This window comes from Pongo pygmaeus, chromosome 3, assembly GCF_028885625.2.
Source record: "Pongo pygmaeus isolate AG05252 chromosome 3, NHGRI_mPonPyg2-v2.0_pri, whole genome shotgun sequence".
Classification (NCBI taxonomy): Eukaryota; Metazoa; Chordata; class Mammalia; order Primates; family Hominidae; genus Pongo; species Pongo pygmaeus.
Window position 1 is genome coordinate 88,437,590 of NC_072376.2, and position 14,861 is coordinate 88,452,450.

The 14,861-nt window shown below is 46.0% G+C and overlaps 2 protein-coding genes across 3 annotated transcripts in view; one reads left to right on the top strand and one right to left on the bottom strand.

The window, feature by feature from the left end:
• Positions 1-2,370, bottom strand: part of SCARB2 (scavenger receptor class B member 2) — a 52,320-nt gene extending 49,950 nt beyond the window's left edge. The window contains exon 1 of the mRNA XM_054486000.2: positions 1,854-2,370. Within this exon, the coding sequence (XP_054341975.1) occupies positions 1,854-1,970 (117 nt within the window). The 5' untranslated portion in view covers positions 1,971-2,370. The remainder of the gene's footprint in view (positions 1-1,853) is intronic.
• Positions 2,371-2,407: 37 nt separating this feature from the next.
• Positions 2,408-14,861, top strand: part of FAM47E (family with sequence similarity 47 member E) — a 70,887-nt gene continuing 58,433 nt past the window's right edge. The window contains exons 1-2 of one of the 2 annotated variants that reach the window (XM_063663767.1): positions 2,408-2,854; positions 6,009-6,118. In XM_063663767.1, coding sequence (XP_063519837.1) covers positions 2,705-2,854; positions 6,009-6,118 — 260 coding nt within the window. In that variant the 5' untranslated portion in view covers positions 2,408-2,704. Of the gene's footprint in view, positions 2,855-6,008; positions 6,119-14,861 lie in introns of those variants that run through there. The other variant, XM_063663768.1, reaches the window with a different exon arrangement.

The following is a 14,861-nucleotide window of genomic DNA, read 5'->3' on the forward strand; positions in this document are numbered from 1 at the left end:
CCCTATTTACAGATGGGGAAAACATGAATCAAGTAAGATTAAACAGCCCATGGTCACCCAGCTGGTACATGGTGGAAGTTAGGTTTCATGCCCAGTAGTGTAACATCCTCACTCTTTCCCACTGTCCCATGCTACCTACCACCCTACAGGTAATCCAGGAAAAAGCAAAATAGCGATATGTGACTTACCTCTAATGACAACAGTATTTCCACATCTGTCCACTGAAACTAGCCCTGTCGTTTAGTTTCATACAATACACCATGCAGTCCTCCTTAGCTGGGATTGAGCAGCTCTGAAAGTCCATTTCCCTGTACTATTACTTATCAGAACAGAGTCCATTCCTTATGGAGAAAACCACTTGGAAATACCAGCACAAACTCAGGCCCCAGTCAAGTTGCCTTACAGCCATCCCCTCGCCCAGAGAAATGGAGACACACAGAGAATCTAAGGGCTGGCTATATGGGAACCACGGGGAAGATCACTCATCCTATAGGGCTCCTTGAAACAGCCTTTCAAAGCCATATAAGAAAACTCACATACTGACTATAATTGAATTGCTTTACTCTAGTCACCCAAAGCGAGAGTTTACATCCTCAAACACAGCTCACCATGGATTTGGACATGGACAGGAGGGGAGAAAGGATTCAGTTTCTTTTTTCCTTGAACATGATTGCTCAGAGGAAACTGACCCTCGAGACGCTCAGACAGTGAGCCTTGTCTTCCCTTGGCAACGTGAACTTTAAAAATTACATTGTGCTTTGCCATGGTGCTTTTTGAAAAATTGCCTTTAACTGCCAGATTTCAGGTACTCACTTAATTACTTTTGGAAACTCAGTTAAAGGAATATATCCATTGCCACCTGGAATAAAACAGCTTTACTAACTGGAGAGTGCAGTGATTCAAAGTAGACAAGGCCTGGGCTTTATCTGGCCACAGCAAGTGCAGACCAGTGGGAAAAATGAAGCGTGCAGTTATGGATGCTAACAAGAAAGGCTGCTGCTCCAGTGATTTTTTTTCTTTTTTAAGGAAAAAATGATCCCAGTAATTCTCTCTTGTTCCTCTTTTGACACAGCTTGGTGGATGTGGGGGAAAGGGCAGATGAAATGACCAGTGAAATCAAAAAATGAAGTCTTCTTAAAGGACTGGCTCTCCAGCCCAATCATCTAGAGGAAGAGACAAGTTCAGATTCTTGTAGGGAATCTAAATGCATCTGTGCCTGAAAATTATGGCCGTTTGAGAAAAACAAGAATTCATGGTGAGACAAAGCAACACAGACTGTTGGTACAAGATGCAAAGCCACTAAGTCAGCGTTCAGCGAAGACTGATGGATGAAATGTCACCCAGCCTAAAGGACTGGCCCAGCTACCAACTGCCCCTGCCCAGCCCAAGAGGGCAAGAACACAATAGACCGCACACCCACGTCTCATCCTCAGGCGCACACCACTTCAAAGGCCACAGCAAGCAGACAACATAATCTGCCTCTTCTGCGGTGTCTTTCATTCAGTTCTGTTTCTTCATGAAGTGGGACGGAAACAAGTTTGGGCCCACCCTGAGATTGGGGTGTAGACGGAAGGAGTGGGGAGAGATGCAAACGACAGAACACAACAGAAGGCGTTTTTAAAAGTCAGGATCCATAGCCTTACTTATTACTGTAAAGGGAACAGAGTCGGCTCCATCCTTCCCCACCCTTCTTTAACCCTCGCCTACCAAGCCCTGGAAGACAGGGACGCAAGAAGAGCTCTAGTGCAGAGGGTCTGCCCGAGTGCAGGTCTTCCCCATACAAGATGCAGCAGCAGGGATGGGAGGGTGGGCTGGAAGACTCCACAACACACACACAGCCCGCCCCGCCTCACCTTCTCGATACTCTGGTCTACAGCCTTCTGGAAGACCCGGGCCACCAGCAGCGTGACGCTGGTCACCAGCAGGAGCAGGGACAACGTCCCCGCCGTGTAGAAGCAGCATCGGCCCATTCTGTGCGCCGCTCACGGGCCGGGCCGGGCCGCACCCGCCCGGGATCCAACTGCAAGGAGGGAGGAGCCGCCGCAGAGGCGTCGAAGACCCGGGACCCTTCGGCGCCGCGCCCTCCCGGTGCCCGGTTCGTGCGCGCAGCTCTGGGCTCCGCGGCCTGGCGAGCGCGGCCCCGGGTGCACTGGGCGGATGGGGCCGCGGAGGGACGGGCCCGGCCTCGGTTTCGGTTTCCTTCGCGGGGCAGCCGCGGCGCCCGCCTAGCGCAGCTCGGGAGAGTGCAGGGAGAGTGCAGGGAGCGCGCAGGGACGTGACGTTCGCAGGCAGGGCTCGCCGCAACCCCGGGAGGCGACCGCCGGCGACTGCGCCGGGAGGCGGGCGGAGGCGGAGGCCGCAGTCATGTGCCCTGCGGCGGCGGCCGTGATTCGGCCCGCGCCCTCCCCGGCCGGTCCCCGGTGGCCCTGAGTGGCTGCGGGGCCTGAGCCAGGCCCGGCCTGGCCGCTCCCAGCGCCCTGCACCGCAGGCCCAGCGCTCACCCCACCAAATCGCCGAACCTGGTTCACAGACTCATTTACTCATTCCGCAGATAGGTCTGAGGGCCTCCCATGGGCCACGCGGGGGGATTCAAGGTGGCTGGGATATTCCCCTGCTCTAGAGGCGCTCGCAAGTTAGCGGGGACACTGTTACCGCAATTATAACACAATGTAACAAGTGCCTCTACCAGGTGCTTGCTGAGATCATGCCAGCAAGCATGTTCTGCCTGGAGGACCTAGGGCCCCACATTGAACTGGGGCCTGGGGGATGCATAAGTTTGTCACGTAAGGGGCACGTGCAAGAAAGGAAGATGTGCAAAAAAGGGAGGAGGAGGCATTTCACGGAGAAGGAAACGGTGAGCAAAGGCATTGGGGGTGAAAGAGCAAAACCTGTAGGAAGCAAGAAGGAAGTTCCTTTTGACTGTAGGCTCAGGTGTTCAGGGGATGGAGTCGGAGGTGTTGAGGCCCCAAGAGGTCAGACTCTGAAGGGCTCTTGGTATCCTGTTAAAGATGTGGAAGTTGGGAAGGAGCTTAAAGCAGGCATCGCTGGTGTTCTTGCCTGCTTTGCTCACGATGGTGTCCCAGACACCCAGGACCAAGACCTGCACACAGCCAGGACTCAAGAATTGTTCGTTAAATGAGTGTTTCTTCTATACCAGCCCTTTACCAGTTTCTTTGCACAGTTCTACTCATTTAATACCCTTGGCAGTCCTATGAATAGGAGGTTGTGTTTGTCCCAGTCCTCCAGAAACAGTCCCGGATTGGGGTACTATGCAAGAGAGTTTTGAGGGAAAACAGGGAGCTGGACCTGGGATGCAGGTGTGATCCTTGTGAAGGAAAGAGGCAAGCAAGGAAGGAAGGTTGGGTAGAAGGAAGCATTTGATACTATATACAGTTCATGTATAAAAAGTTCAGCAAGGCCATTGGGGTGGGGAATCCTTTAGCCAAATGGGCTTGTCCCAGAAGTCTGGCATCTCCCAGAAAGAGGCCTGCCTTAGTATCCCTGCTGTGCTCACTCATGAGCTGGGAGCAGCCTTAGGAAGCTGGCCTTTGCAGCAACCTAGGGATAAATATCAGGGGATGGATTTCAGCAGAGCTCAGCAGTTGAGGCAGAGCCATTGGTCAGTTATGCTGTCTACACTGCAAGATCCAAGAAGTACATTTTCTTGGCAACTATAGTGTATTATCCTCATTTTACACTCAAGAACACTGGGGCTCTAAGTTAAGTAACCTAACAAGCTCAACCGGTTGCTGAGTGGTGGATCCTGCCAGAACCAGGATGTAGGGCTGGCTGTTGGCCTCCAAACCCTCGCTTTTTCTACTCTGTGCATTGCTGCGTCCCAATCTGTCACTAATGAGAATCTGAGGACAGCAAATCAGTTAGGAGGCTTTGTTGAGGACTTGATGAGATAGCATGATGGTTTAAAAATGGTGGCAAATTATTTGTTACTCCTTTCGTTGAGAGGTAGGGTCTATACTTTCTCGCTTTGAATTTGGGCAGGTTTTAGCAATTTGTTAAACCAATAGAATACAGTGGAAATGACCATATCCTGGAACTTCTGAAGCTAGATCATAAATGCCTTGCAACTTCTGCTGGGGCCTCTGGAAATTCTTGCTCTTCGAGCCTGAAGTCACCCCTAAGTTCAGCTACCCGGAGACTGCTGCAGAGAACATGGGAAAGACTGTGGGGAGAAGCCCTGAGTCTGTAGGAAAAAAAATGTCCCACCAGTCCCCAGCCATCCCTAGCCTTTTGAGTCACAGGCCCTAGACATTATAGAGCAGAGGTGAGTGGTCCCTGCTGAGCCCTGCTCAAAATGCAAAATAAAGGATTGTTGTTGTTTAAGCCACTGAGTGTTGGTGTGGTAGGTTACTCAGTAGATAACTGGAGCAGATGGTCAGGGCAGGACTGAGGCTGGGACATTTTGTAGCTACCAAAGCTCTTCAAGCAGCAGCCCCAGAGGACCAGTCCTGTGTTCAAATAGAACCTGGTGGGGTCCTGAATGATTCAACCGTCCCCAGCCTGATGGGTGGGTGGTCTCCAGTTCTCAGGTGTCCACAATCGGCAGCCTTTCTCTTCCCCTAATCCTGCCTCTTCTCTGCTGTTGTTTCAGTTAGCTACATTAACTCTGCTCTGTGCCCCAGTTTGCTTAAGGAGCAATGCTAGCCCACTAACCCTCACATGTCCCCTACCTAGGCATTGGTTGAAGTCCTCCTGTAATCTATATGTCCTCTCCTTCCCTAACTAGAAAAAAATATCTGGTAACTTGCCTGCCTAGGTACTTTGGCACTCAGAAGTTCATGCTCACATTGAACTTCCACCCCCTACTCTCTGACTGCTACAATCAGATTTTCTGTTTGCAGGCTCCATTCTGGAGGGCAAACTCCGTAGGTACCCACCCCTCCCACCCCTGGACCACCAATCCCAGGGTACTCTTCCTTTTCATTGTTCATTGAGGTCCCTTCTTGTCTCTTGTCTGGGCCACCAGGACAGTAACAGACTATGGGGATGGAGAGATGGAGACAAATTTGATAAATGTATCTCAGTGTGGGAGAGTTTCTAAACAAGGGTTTTCAGCTCAAGTTGCCCACAGTTTACCTTCTCTCTGAGGATCTCACTCTGTTTCCACTATGTCAGGCAGTTAGTAAGCCACTTCCCCTTTAAAACTTTGGACAAGCCGAATGAAAACCTCTTTCTTGGTTCTTCTTAACACAGCTGACCAGACTAGCATTTTTTAAATGTGTTAACATAAGACAGAACAAAAAGGACCTAATTACAGAAAATATAAACAGCTTTTAAGAAAATAATGTATGTTCCCAAAATAGCAGTCTGTGATCCCACAGTAATCTCTGTCTTATCACAGAGGCTGGCACAACTTTTTAGCAGCTGGCCTGGCTGTCTTTCTGTTCAGTTCCATCTTCTCTACCCACAGCTATGTTCAGAAGCTTTTGACACAAAGCCCCAAAATCCAGATTTAAGTTTCTCAATGCCCTTTGGGACTTCCTCCTCATTTCTGATCTATAGGACATGTCTGCACCGCTAATTGGCATTGTTAGTTTATTGCCACAGGATCATCTCACCCTATGAGAAACTTTGCCCTCTCATCTGGGGAGTAGCCCCTGCTTGCCAGGCACTAATAACCCTGAACACACTCTGGAGGGGCAGACAGCTTGGGAAGGGGTTACTGCTCCCAGAGTTTAGATGAGGAGGCTGATGCCAGGGCAGGGAGACAATCAGGAATCTTCCTGATGACTTCTCTGCTATGGTTTGGATTTGTGTTCCCTCCAAATCTCATGCTGAAATTTGATCCCCAGTGTTGGAGGTGAGGCCTAATGGGAGGTGTTTGGGTCCTGAGGAGAGATTGTTCATGAATAGATTAATGCCCTCCCTCAGGCATGAGTGAGTTGTCAGAGAGCAGGTTGTTGAAAAGAGCTGGCACCTCCTCCTTCTCTCTCTAGCTTCCTCTCTGCCCATGTGCCTCACATATGTGTGCTCCCTTTCTGCCTTCCCAGGAGTGGAAGCAGCCTGAGGCCCTCACCCAATGCAGATGCCTGTGCCATGCGTCTTGTCCAGCCTGCAGAACCATGAGCCAAATAAACCTCTTTTCACTACCCAATATCAGGTATTGTTATAGCAACACAAACAGACGAGGACAGAAAATGAGGAGACTGATGCTGTGGCAGGGAGATACAGTGATCTCTCTATACCTAAAATCAGAAGACTTTATCTGAGAAGAACAAGTACACTTAATGAATGATTGCTGGTGCCTGTTGAAATTATGCAATCATTCGGGACTTAGAAAAAGAGCTTTCTTCACAGACTGTAAGGGCTATCGAGGGGAAGCAAGAGGACTCTCTGGGCTCTACCTTAAATTTAGAATGTTGATACTATACTCAAATGAGTTTAATGATGTAGTCATTGTATACTTTTATGTTCAAAGTGTTAATGTGTTAAATATAAACATTTAAAATACACCACAGGCCGGGCCAGGTGGCTCATGCCTGTAATCCCAGCATTTTGGGAAGCCAAGGCAGGAGAATCACTTGATTCCAGGAGTTTGAGATCAGCCTGGGCAATGTAGCAAGACTTTGTCTCTACAAAAAAATAAAAAAATTAGCAGGGCATGGTTGTACCTGCTTATGGTCCCAGCTACTCAAGAAGCTGAGGTGGGAAGATCACTTGAGCCCAGAAGGTCAAGGCTGCATGCAGTGAGCAGTGATTGTGTCACTGCACTCCAGCCTGGGTGACAGAGTGAGACCCTATCTCAATAAAATAAAACAAAAAATACACCACAATGTCTATAACCCTGTATAGTAGATAATCTCCAAATAGGACTACCAACAATTCTTTCTGTTTTTGTAGGCTCATGTTGCTCCTCCTGTCAAAGATGGAGACTGTTTCCTCCCTTTAATCTGGGCTGGCCTTGTGACCTGCTTTGACCAGTAGAAAATGACAGAACCCATATGTGCCAGTACCAGGTTTGGATCTGGCAGCTTCTTCGTTTGCCTTCTTGGGACCCAACTGCCATGTCAGAAGCTCAGATTAGACTACTGAATGATAAGAGACCATGTGGGGAGGGACACTGGAGAATGAGAGGCCACATGGATGTCACAACTCCAACCAAGTTTCCAGATGAATACAAGCTCATGCCCCACAGAACAGAGATAATGATCTGTCCTTGCTGAGTCCTGTCCAAATTGCAGAATTGTGAGCAAATGAATGGCTGCATATCAAGCTACTAAGTTTTGGGGTGGTTTGTTATACCATGATAAATAACAGAAACAGTATTTTTATCACTTATTAATCCTTTTAATGCTCTAGGTGCCTAAAAATGAAAGGAAATGGCCCTAGGCCTTACCTACTTTGGGATAGGTCAGGCTCCAAGATACTTCTAAAAGCCTTGGCTTTCTTCTTATTGAAGGTGATCTATAAAATGTACCATCACACCCTAGTGATTTGACGTATGTTATTCCTAAATGTTTGTGGAGCATCCTAAATCCTGAGCAATACAGGATCCATAAGAAAAAATTGCTCTCTCCTCCCTCCTCCCCTACCCATCATTCCAAAGTTCTTATATTACAGAACTGCTTTATGCAGATAGGCTTACAGATCCCAGAGGACAGCTCATATACCATTTATATTATATCACATGCACCTGTGCCAGGCCACAGGCAGTCTCTGTGAAGTTACCCATGTCCCTGTCTGCTGCCTCCTCCGATCAAGAAACCCTCATGGCTTCCTCATTATCATCTTTGCACCACCAACTAGGGGAATCTTTTCCAGTTTGTTTTGGTTTGGTTTGGTTTTTATTTTGTTTTGGGTTATGGGAAAATGAGAATTCCCCTCTTCAAATTCTTATTTTCCTTTTAGTTCCCCTAATAATGCAGACTTTTTGAAACACGGAACTAGGAGGAGATATCCTATTCGCCTTTTTCTCTTCCCTTTCCTGAAAACACAAGCGTGGTGTTGTCTAACTAATAGAATGTGTGGTTGGAGGGTGAGGAGTCAGGAGATCAAAGAGGAGAAAAATATAGTGGGCAAAAAGGGTGAATATGTCAGCAATATTATCTGCTACTTGTACATAGTACTTGTACAAGCACTATGCTAGACAGTGGGCTTGCATTACTTCATTTACTCCTTACAATGCCCTATGATGTAGACATTCTATTTTAAGGATAAGGAAACTGAGGCACACAGAGATTGACTAAGTAGTCCAATGTTACTGGCCAGTAGGAAACAAAGGTATTACTAAATCCAAGTCAGTCAGATGCTTTAGCCAGGCTGTTAACCCCTTAGCCACTGCTTGGGACTTCTGGCCTCATGCTTATTGAGAGTAAAAGGAAAGCAGTGAAAATTGCACAAAAAAAAAAAAAAAAAAAGCAATGGCATTGGAATACTCATGGTGACCTGGGCATCCAGGAGGGGCAGAGGTTGGAATTAGTGTGTGAGAGAGACAATGCCTCTGCCTGAACCTGATGTTGAACTAGAATGGAGAGCCAGGAAGGAGTTGCCAGTCCGGTGGCCAAAAATATACTTTGCAATATATCCAATGTATATTCTGACATGAAATGTATTCTAATCTGTTCTCACTTGAGGTACTTTGATGGTACTTTCTAGAAGCAAATGAAGCTTGGGTTGGGTTTAACCTCACTGTGGCAAAGCCAGCATATTGTGAAATATCAAGGCTGTCTGATTTCCTGCACGTTGTGAAATCAGGGCTAAATAAACAACACGAGATCACAGTTATTCTTTAATGATGTGTTCCACGGGGAGAAGCTATATCAACGAGAAAGCCAGGTTTACTTAGCATCTCTTTCTGAGGGGAGAAAGCAGGGATGGAGAGTGAAGAGGGGACTGTCTGAGGGTAGAGGCAGACTTTGTCAGCCTGGAGTGGTGGGGAGAAGATATTTGGCCAGAGATAGGGGTTCAGTGTTGGAATGGGGAATGGGGAGCTTAGATATTAGACTATGGAAAGGGTAAAAATAAGCCCCGCCCCTCACCACTAACCTGGTCCCCGCATGACTCCTAACCACTGCACTCACCACATATCCTGAGACTCTGAAATGATTACCTAGAAGCCTCCTGTACTCATCAAACCTCAGAGAAGACTGCTATTCAGTTAACTTTACAACAGTTGTAAGCATTTCCAGTTCTTTCATAAATGAATACTATTTCTTATTAGTGTCAATGAAAAACGTTTCAGAATATTAATGAGTAGTGTTTGCTTCAATTGCACTGCAAGCTATCTTAAGCAGAACTGTTTCCTCCATTTTGAATCAAACCAGAGGAGATAGAGATGCAAATCACAGTTCTTTAAAAAGTTAAACAGAATTATCATATGACCTAGCAACTCTCTTCCTAGGTATATAGCCCCCAAAATTGAAGACAGGTACTCAAACAAATACTTGTAAACCAGTGTTCATAGCAGCATTGTTCACAATAGTCAAAAGGTGGAACCGACCCAAATGTCATCAGACAATAATAGATACACAAAATATGTTGTATACATACAATGGAAAATACTATTCAGCTATAAAAAGGAAAGAAATAGGCTGGGTGTGGTGGCTCATACCTGTAATACCAGTATTTTGGGAGACTGAGGCAGGAGGATTGCTTGGGACCAGGAGTTCAAGACTAGCCTGGGCATCATAGCAAGACCCTATCTCTACAGAAAAATTAAAAATTAGATGGGCGTGGTGGCATGCACCTATAGTCCCAGCTGACTTATGAGGTGAGATAGGAGGATTCCTCAAGTCCAGGAGTTCAAGGCTGCAGTGAGCTATGATTGTGCCACTGTACTCCAGTCTGTGACAGAGCTAGATCCTGTCTCTTAAAGAAAGAATGAAGTCCTGATACATGCTACTACAGTGCAGACTTCTTTTCTTTTCTTTCTCATCTGCCATTTCTGATGTAATGGTGCCTGTTAGAATATGATCTTTTTAAAAATCAGTGATGAGAAAAGAATTCTAGAAAGTTCTGGCAGTTTTTTACCCAGGGAGAAATAAAAGGGATAACCAGCCATAGGTGCATTTTCTGTTACATAAGAAAAAAGATTGTACAAGAATGCCTCCAGGTGCTCACCTGGGATCAGCTGGGACCACAGGGGCTTCTTCATTCTCTCAGCAGACACAGTACACACACTCAGCTTCCCCTGGGGATGGCAGCTTCCTCCTGGTCTTTTTTTCGCCATGGGAAACTGTACAACTCACAGGCCCCAAGGTCCCTCATTGATTCCTAATCAACTCCTGTAAAGAGTCAGCTCCCTAAGTCCAGACTGCCTGGCACCATGCAATCTGTATATTCCCTTATGAACAAGGCCACTTTCCCATACCTGCCCACAGGAAGAAAAACCCATTGTGGCAGGGGAAGGGGATAGGCTTTCTCCTCTGGAACAGAACCATACAGCCCAGCAGCCTTCACCTGCTTCACTGATGGTAAGCTTGGGCGACCACTGCCTCACTGGTCCTGGCCTGGGGAGTTTTTCTTTTCCCCACTAAAGCCTATTCCCCATTATTCCTTTTTTTTTTTTTTTTTTTTTGTTGGCATGGGGGAGATGAAGTTTCGCTCTTGTTGCCCAGGATGGAGTGCAGTGGTGCAATCTCAGCTCACTGCAACCTCTGCCTCCTGGGTTCAAGTGGTTCTCCTGCCTCAGCCTCCCAAGTAGCTGGGATTACAGGCGCCTGGTACCACGTCTGCCTAATTTTTTGTATTTTTAGCAGAGACGGGATTTCATCACATTGGCCAGGCTGGTCTTGAACTCCTGACCTCAGGTGATCCATCCGCCTTGGCTTCCTAAAGTGCTGGGATTACAGGCATGAGCCACCGCACCCAGCCTATTCCCCATTATTCCAACCGAACTACTGCAAGAACAGAAAACAAAATACCGCATGTTATCACTTATTAGGTAAAGAGCTAAGCATCAAACACGCACGGACACAAAGATGGGAAGAATTGACACTGGAGACTACTTGAAGGGGGACGTGGGTGAGGAGTGTGGGTTGAAAACCTACCTATTGGGTATCATGCTCACTACCTGGGTGACAGGATCCTTCACACACCAAACCTCAGTGACACCCAGTTTACCTGTGTAACAAACTTGCACATGTACCACCTGAACCTAAAATAAAAATCAAAGGAAAAAAATGCATATTCCTTAATCTATGCCACATGATGTTGTGGAATTCATCCCAAACTCTTTAACAATAGGTGACTACCATGAAGGGATCCATCTGGTATACTAATATCTCTATATGAAACAACAAAAAGAAACTGCACATTTAAGAATGAGGCCTACACAGAATTTCAGGGAGGCTGGGCAGGCCCAATCCTTTATCTGAAGAAAAATCTTAATATTCAGTGGTAAAAAATACTACTTTTAAATTCAGTCTCCAAACCTTCCAGTGTCCAATTCATGAACATCTGAACATCTGGGCATCATCTTTCCTATCTTCTTTTTTTTTTTTTTTTTGAGACTGAGTCTCACTCTGTTGCCCAGGCTGGAGTGCAGTGGCATGATCTCAGCTCACTGCAACCTTCCCCTCCTGGGTTCAAGCAATCCTCGTGCCTCGGCCTCCCCAGTAGCTGGGACTATAGGCGTGAGCCACCATGCCCAGCTAATTTTTGTATTTTTTAGTAGAGATGGGGTTTCACCATGTTGGCCAGGCCGGTCTCAAACTCCTGACCTAAGGTGATCCGCCTGCCTCGGCCTTCCAAAGTGCTGGGATTACAGGCGTGAGCCACCGTGCCCGGCCTTTTTCCTATCTTCTCCTTAGTCCTTTTCTCTCCGCTGCCTCCACCAGCCCTGTCCTAGAGGAGCCTCTCAAGTTCTGGGTAATCATCAGAGGAGGGTTTTGGTCCTTCACATTCTTTCAGAGTCAACAGCACAAACCCATCCTTTGCTTGTCACTGTTGAAGCTCTCTCAAACTCTATTTACTATGTCTTAGCAAAAGGTAAATATTACTTGCTATATGCCAAGCTCTGTTCTAAGGACCTCACATCTATTAATTTTTCAAAGGTCCGGGTAGGGGAAGAAGACCCTGGTCACGGATATTTCTACCATGGAGGACTAGTAAGCCCCAGCTGAGCGCCTAGTTTAAGTCTTGGTCAGGCAAGAGTTTCAAGCTGAAGCTCAGAAGAAAGGCGGGTGGGAAGAGGCCCAGGTGAAGCCTCGTGCATGGGAATGGACCATGTAGGTGTAAGAATTCTCTGGCAGGATCAGACCTTGACAGGTGGATGCATCAGACTAATGATAATTTCACACCCCTTCAAAGCCATATTTTTGTTCAATATCAAAAGTAAGGCTTTGTGGGGGCTGGTAGCAGATGTCAACCTCTTGTCAATCCATTTCTGGGGGCATGTTTGTACACCATTCAGTAAAACAGTCCTCCAGGTGTTAATGAAAACTACCTTCCTTGGAAGTACTTTATTTTAACCTCAGCTTATTCCTGCGAGTGGCTTAACCAAGTGTTCCCTCCAAACACATACAGTGCTTGGCCTGTGAAAGGCTTTGGGAGACAAAATTGTCTCCTTCTTGGAAGATTTCCAGTGAGTTTTGGGTAATCTGCATCCTGGGGAATGGTACAGTAGCCCACCCCTTATTGGGTCCTACTTAGCCAGAAGTCTAACTTTGAGAATTCATCAAAATTTGGCTGGGTACTGTGAGAAGATAGCAGAATCCTATATAATCCAGAATCAGAATCAGAATGTGATGTGCATCACAATATTATCACAGTTGTCTTTATTATCACCCCTCTCTTCCTCTAATCCCTTGCTACTCAAAGTATGATCCCAAGATGTTGCATTGGAACCACCTAGGAGCTTGTTAGAAATAGAGACTCTCAGGCCCTGGTCTGGGCCAACTAAACAAAATTTGCATTTGAACAAGAACAACCTATGACCCATGAGTAAAGTGTGAGAAGCATAGCAGGTTAGTCCATAGTCCCTCAAGGCCCAGTCACAAGCATGCTTTTCCATAACCCTCCTTCAGGGGACCTCAAAACTGGCATTTGGACTCTCCACTCTCACTCCACCTCACTAAAAGGAGAGTGTCCCTGGCCTGCTTTCCACCCTCAGAGTCTCCCTGGACTATTGAAGATCAGTATGTCTTGAGACATTCAGGCTTGATCTTTGGGTTGCTACCCTACCCCTGAGCGATGTGTGACACAGTCATGCTGTCTTCCCAGGTTCTGATGATGTTGGGGGAATGTAATTAAAAATAAAATCTCCTGCCAAACCAGGAGACCTCCCCACAAACACAGAAGGGAAAGACAATTTATTATTGAATAGGTATTAAACCAGAATGTGACGTGCATCACATGCAAGCTGCTGAAGAGATTGCAGATTGCAAAGTCAGAAAGAAATCTTACCCTTTCCTATATCTAGGCAGATACAGTCCATTACATACATGTTTTCAGGTAGAGGACTTGACAGCACCATTGTCACACATAGTTCATCCGAAATTCACTGGATAATTGGGCTGGCCGTCTGTGTTAATTGCCTTTATCCGAAGGAAAAATAAAAGTTCTCATATCTTTATGACAGGAGGTAGTTTTGCAACTTAGAGCCAGGCACCTTAGAGTTAGGTTCCTGCCCTCCCACAGAAATGGAGAGAGGAAGGGCTGTCTTTCTTGATGATTACACTTCAAAGGGTTCACTCCCAAGTCCTTAAGAAAAACATTCCTGTGTTGTAAAGGTGGCAGGAGACTTTTTTTAAAGCTTTTAAGAAGATTTACATACATCTTAAAAGGGCAGAGAAAGAATAAACAATTATAACTTTTTAAAAAATCCTTTTTATTTTATTGAGACAGGATCTCACTCTGTCACTCAGGCAGAGCACAGTGGCATGATTTCGGTTCACTGCAACCTCTGCCTCCCAGACTCAAGCAATTCTCCTAGGTCAGTCTTCCAAGTAACTGGGACTACAGATGCAAGCCACTAGGCCTAGCTAATTTTTGTTATTTTATTTTATTTTATTTATTTATTTTTAATTTCAGTAGTTTTTGGGGAACAGGTGGTATTTGGTCGCATGGAAAAGTTCTTTAGTGGAGATTTCTGAGATTTTGGTGCACACATCACCCAAGCAGTAAACACGGTATCCAATGTGTAGTCTTTTATCCCTCACCTGCCTCCTACACTTCCCCCCAAGTCCCCAGAGTCCATTATATCACTCTTATGCCTTTGCATCCTCATAGCTTAGCTCCCACTTGTGAGAACATACAATGTTTGGTTTTCTATTCCTGAGTTACTTCACTTAGAATAATGGTCTCCAACTCCACCCAAGTTGCTGCAAATGCTATTATTTTGCTCCTTTTTATGGCTGAGTAGTATTCCATAGTAAATATATATACCACATTTTCTTTATCCACTCACACTCGTTGGCATTTGAGCTGGTTCCATATTTTTTCAGTTGCGTATCGTGCTGCTATAAAGACACGTGTGCAAGTGTCTTTTTCATATGATTTCTTTTCCTCTGGGTAGATAGAGTCTTCAGCATTTTCTAGGTATATGATCATATCATCAGCGAACAGTGACAGTTTGACTTCTTTACCGATTTGGATGCCTTTCCTTCCCTTGTCTGACTCCTCTGGCTGGGACTTCTAGTACAGTGTTGAATAGCAGTGATGAAAATGGGCATCCTTGTCTTGTTCCAGTTCTTAGGGAAATGCTTTCAACTTTTCCCCATTCAGTATAATGTTGGCTGTGGGTTTGTCATAGATGGCTTTTATTACCTTAAGGTATGCCCCTTCTATGCCGATTTTACCAGGGGTTTTAATCATAAAGGGATGCTGGATTTTCTCAAATGCTTTTCTGCATTTATTGAGATGATCAAATGATCTTTGTTTTTAATTGTGTTGATGTGATGTAT